Below are 5,297 nucleotides of genomic sequence, written 5' to 3' on the forward strand. Positions count from 1 at the left end.
GACGGGGGGTGGGGGTGGTGCTGGGACGCGGGCACTTTTGTCCGGCTATAGAAAAATTTCGCCTCCATAGTAACAGGCCGAAAAATTTTGGGCGGCATTTAGTTTCCAAACAACCCAACTTGAAAAATTTTGGGCTAGGCCGAAATTGTTCGCAAACTAAACGCGGCCTACGTGTTCGAGCCTGATGGCTCCCGTTATTAATAGGCGCGCGTAGCCGCGTGGAAAACTAGTAGCTTTCAAAGTAGAATAGCTCCAATGGTGACCGTCAGATTGATTTTTTTTTTTTTGCGAGTAGATTGAAATTGAAGTAGTAGACTCTGAATTTTCTTTAGCTCGACTCCGAGTTTGACAGGTAACAAGTCCAACTGAACTCCGGACCTGCATCCTCGACGTGTTTGAAGCTCTTGAAGATGTATCTGTACTCGAAATGACACAGAAGCTTAACAATCACCCACTCGACCCTCCCACGGTGGAGCGTTGAAGATGCCCCGGCATCAACTTTCTTTGTTTCCTCTTCGGCTGTTCGCTGCATCTTCGATGCATCCAGGCAACAGTGTTTCTCTCTCACACAAAACCAGCACCAGCCAGCCAACAGTACTTTTCTCTCACAAAAAATCAGCACCAACCAGCCGAACATAGCCAGGGTTCACCTAACCGGTGGGAACCAGCCCAAATTCAAAATTTAAATTTAAATAAAAAAAATGAAAAATTCCCAAAAAATTTCTAAAAATACTTCAAGGTGCGACGAATCTAATGGTGTCAAATTTTCTCAAAAATTCGTTCATTTAATATAGTTTACGGGGATTTGAAGTAAAAAAATATGCATACAAAAGTATACAAATACAATATAAAAGTAGTACAAAAGAGGGTTGGAGGATTCATTTAGACTAAAATATGTTATACAAACATTTATTTAGTATACTTTGCGGGCATTTGAATTTAAACTAAAAAAGAAAAAAAATTTGAATTTAGCCGGTTACCGGTCAAACCGACCGGTATACCGGTACGAACCGGTTGAACTGCGCCATTTGAATTCAAATTTGAATTCCACCGGTTCCGACCGGTAATCGGCCAAACCAGACCGGTATACCGGTACCGGAGGCCGGCGGTTACCGGACACCGGTCGGATATTAAAACCCTGAACATAGCATCTATGGTTGACTCAGATACTGGGCCCTTCGAGGCTTCGACACGATCCATAACCGGCCAAATCAGACTTTTGCAATAATTTAAAGATAAAAATGGACTTTACACTAAAAATAGACTAAAGAAACTACCTCATCTATTCCCTTGCACCAACTATTTGCTGGTGGAGAACCAAGCCCAAGAAAATTGGACATAAACTGGTGTTCCAGTAGTTATCAGTTCAAAAATAAGGTACAATTATAAAGTTACTGAATCTAGCGCTACTTGTGGGCGTGTGACTCTACATCTGGTACCAGCTTTCGTGGTGTTTTCTTTTTCTGCTTGTATTTGGCATAGGAGTACCAGACACCTCCAAATGTGTTGATCACCAGTCCAGTAACATTAAGAGCGTGTACTTCCACACCTCCCAACAGAATAAAACCCAGGGTCTGAAAAGTGGAAAGGAAACAAGGTGTAAGATGTCTTGCATTTAAAACTTGAGCAAAAATGCATCAAAGGTTCCAGCAACAGATTAAACTGCTCAGACAAGGGTGTAAACTTACCGTAGACCCGACACCCTTGAGAACTCCTACTATTGTTGTTGTCAGGGCAGAATTCACGATCGTGCACCAAAACATGGTGAAATTGAGAACGATTCCCATCACCAGAGAAATGACAAGAATAACACTGAATGACAGAGAAGCTGTCTGCAGTTCACCAGATAACGTAAGTTAGGACAGAGACATACAACAAATAATTTGATGCAGAAACCTAACAGTACTATTATGCTAATGAACAACAGTGAAGTGTGAGACTATCTGCTCTAGAAACTCAGGAAAACATCAGCAGTCATCATTTCGAGTTAGGGGTGAATCAAGGGAACGTAAAGAGATTGCTACCTCAGATTTATTAATCAAAGTATGATCATGCTGGATGAAGCATACTCACCTTTGCAGATAATACTGCAAGAGAATGTGGGAATTCTCCTGTTGCTATGATAAGGAAAAACAAAAATGGAAGTGACAATATACTGTTGTAAAACATCAAATCCACTGAAGAAAGACCATCCTCAGCACCTGATTTCTCCACCAGAACCAAATACATTGTCTGCATAGTGCATACACATTCATATGTCAGCTGAACCTTGCCTCAAGCAAGAAAGAATTATCTGACAACAAAAGAGTAGAAATAACGTAACCTGGAAGAAGACTGATGTTAGAGCCATGCAGTATCCATATAGGTCAAAGGAAAAATCTCCAAGAGCTGCAATAAGGACACCTGCTGCGGTGCAGATAACTGAAAGAGTGACCTACAATAATTTCGAATCGATCAGGACATGGCAAAAAATTGCAAAGAGCTGTTCATTCCCAGGGGAGAACTGATGCATTTCCCTACATTTTGATTTTCATTTTGCATATGATGAATTTTCAAAACAAAAAAGTACAGCAGACAAAGAGTTTCAGTCACAATGCCAATGCCTTCCACAATACTACCTGAAGCGCTCGCACAATTTTACTAGAGAGGCATGAATGCCGGAAGCTAAGCACTGATGCTAACCAAGAATATTAAGATCTATTGGCTTGAAAGTTTGAAAAATGCGATTTATGCTATCTAGTAAGGCTAGAATTCCCGTAAACTTTTGATTAACTATGTTGACACAAACTTTTGATTAACTATATCGACATATAAACTTTTTATTAACTCTATCGATGCATAAACTTTTGGTTAACTATATCGACAGTTGTCTAAATTCATAACTACCAACTATTGAAGGAGATTGATCATTTTTTAAAACATCCAATGGAGAAAGTGAGGGGTCTACAGCTGGAGTGAGCATTGTAATATATGTAAAAGGATCAAGGAAGCCCAAAGAAGTCTCAATAAACGCATCCTTACCTGCGTTGGTGGCTTTCCCTTTCCCCGTATGCACCCACTCACTAACACGGCAAGGGGAGTGATCCTCTTGATTGCAATATACATAGGAATGTTAACTCCTTTCAAGCTTGCAAGAGCAAATCCCACATTTGCATTGTAGAAAATTGACACCGGAAGAAGCTTCTTTGCCGTTATCAAGTTGAAATCTTTTCGTTTAGACATTCCTAGAACTTGACCAAAATGTATCAAGAGTGCCGTGGCTATTTGCTGCAGAAGTAATGGAGATATTGAACAAAACAATCAGGCTTAGTCAAACATGGAAACAGATTATGATTTGTAGGCCGTGATGTTTAGCGATACCTGTAAAGTGAGCAGGGTCATGGAGTGAACATACTGCATAAGAACTGCTTTGTTCACGAAAACCATTGCCATAGACGCGACTCCATAGGAAAAGGCTGCAGCTAAGCTGCATGAACATATATATATATATATATATATATATATATATATATATATATATATATATATATATATATATATATATATATATATATATATATATATACAGGGAAATGGTCAGAACTTCCAATGCACTTTAATCTTCAATCTTGTCTGAACCAATAGCTGTATAAAATAATTAAGAATTCTTTCGAAATTATGCCTACTCCAGCATCATCAGGTCCTGAATTACCGATGCGGTGAGCCATTACTAATTTCTAAACTATCCTTTCGAAATTATGCCTACTCCAGCCATGACTCTAAATGCAAGTACTCTACAAGCATTATCTGCCGAAGGACCACATTTTGCCCTTGATTGAGCACTAGTATGCCGGAGAGCGCCGACTAAGACGGCCTTGCCTGAGTACAGGGTTGAACAGAGCAAATGCTACTCGTGTGCGCCAAATGGCAGCCGAAAGGGAAATTGCGCGCGGAAAAATCCCCCTTCCCTTGCACGATGCCGATCCCACCACTAATTCACTGCCCAACACAACCGAATCGGCCCTCCATTTCCGCTGCTCATCCTCCACCACAAATCGTGCGGCCATTCAGCTCCCCAAGCGTCGAAACCAGCAAGCGGTTGCCCACGCGAAGGAACCCCCCATCCCTCCCGCCCGTCCCCAAACCCCAATCCCGCGGCGGTAAAGCAGAGCAGGGCAAGGCGACGGACAGGCGCGGGGGGAGCTGACCTGAGGATGGAGCTGGGCTCGCCGGCGTCCGCCCCCATGTCCCGACAAGCCGCGGGGTCGCGCGCGGTGGCTCCTGCTCCGTGCCCGGGCGCGGGGCTACATGGACCGGCCGTGCCTGCCGACGCGTGCGGGAGAGTGCGTGGGGTGGAGGTGGAGGGAGATCCGCAGCCGGGGATTTGGGCTCTCTGTTTCTGCTCGCTATACATGGCCAAACGGGCCGCCCGGGCACGGCACGGCCCTAGCACGGCGAGGCACGGCACGGCGAGGCACGGCCCGGCGGGGCACGGCGGCGCTGCCGTGCCGTGCCGCGTAGTGCCGCCGTGCCGGCATCCCGGCCCGGGCACGGCCCTATGAGGGCGCCGGCGTGCCGTGCCGTGCCCAGGGGCACGACAGCACGGCAGAGGTGGCCGGCGGCCCGGCGCAGAGCACGGAGAGGAGCCGAGGAGGGGATGGCGGATGACAGCAGCCGCGGCCTGCGCAGGGTCGACGGCGGCGACCGGGGCCGGCGGCGGCGGCGGGCGGCCGGGGAAGGCATGCGGCGGCAGCGGCGGCGACCGGGGGCGGCTGCGGGATGACCTGCAGCAGCGGCGGCCGGGGCTGGGGCGGGACGACCTGCGGCGGCGGCGGCCGGGGGCGGCTGCGGGACGACCTGCAGCAGCGGTGGAGGCCGGGGGCGGCTGCGGGACGACCTGCAGCGGCGGCCAGGGGCGGGACGACCCGCTGGCTGCTGCGGACCTGCGGTCGGGGGAGGCCGCCGCCGTGCCCCATCGGGCCGCCGCCGTGCCCTCCGTGCTGGAGGTTTAAGCGGGCCGTGCCCGTGCTAGTGCCGCGGGCCGCGATTGCGGCCCAGGCACGGCACTAGGCCCAGCAGGAGCACGGCACGGGCCCGCTCAGTTACGGGCCAAGTCGTTCTCGGGCCGTGTTTTTTCGGGCCGTGCCCGTGCCGACCCGTCGGGCTCGGCCCATTTGGCCAACTATACTGCTCGCGAGCTCGTTAAAGGGGGCACCTCGTGGGCGATCGAGCGCTAGGATGAGTCCGCGGGGAACGCGTGCTGCGATCTACGCACGAATCCAGCAATTAGCTACCGGCGCATACAAACTAATTGGAGT

At 48.5% G+C, this 5,297-nt stretch overlaps 1 protein-coding gene across 1 annotated transcript; it reads right to left on the reverse strand.

Moving 5' to 3' along the window:
- Positions 1–1,199: 1,199 nt before the first annotated feature.
- On the reverse strand, positions 1,200–4,777 carry LOC120702873 (UDP-galactose/UDP-glucose transporter 7-like). The gene is made up of 7 exons (XM_039986837.1): positions 4,188–4,777; positions 3,361–3,466; positions 3,022–3,267; positions 2,324–2,434; positions 2,074–2,232; positions 1,689–1,832; positions 1,200–1,574 (listed from the first exon to the last, which is right to left on the reverse strand). Exons 1-7 carry the CDS (start codon positions 4,391–4,393, stop codon positions 1,407–1,409), a joined length of 1,140 nt encoding a protein of 379 aa, XP_039842771.1. The 5' UTR covers positions 4,394–4,777; the 3' UTR covers positions 1,200–1,406.
- Between the last annotated feature and the right edge of the window lie 520 nt (positions 4,778–5,297).

The sequence above is a fragment of the Panicum virgatum genome, chromosome 4K (genome assembly GCF_016808335.1).
Source record: "Panicum virgatum strain AP13 chromosome 4K, P.virgatum_v5, whole genome shotgun sequence".
In the NCBI taxonomy this organism is placed as follows: Eukaryota; Viridiplantae; Streptophyta; class Magnoliopsida; order Poales; family Poaceae; genus Panicum; species Panicum virgatum.

Coding starts and splice junctions, on each gene's coding strand:
- LOC120702873 (XM_039986837.1), bottom strand. CDS start 4,393: ATGTATAGCGAGCAGAAACAGAGAGCCCAAATCCCCGGCTGCGGATCT. Junction 3,467..4,187: donor GAGCCCAGCTCCATCCTCAG/GTCAGCTCCCCC, acceptor ATGTTCATGCAG/CTTAGCTGCAGCCTTTTCCT. Junction 1,575..1,688: donor TCAAGGGTGTCGGGTCTACG/GTAAGTTTACAC, acceptor TCCACTTTTCAG/ACCCTGGGTTTTATTCTGTT.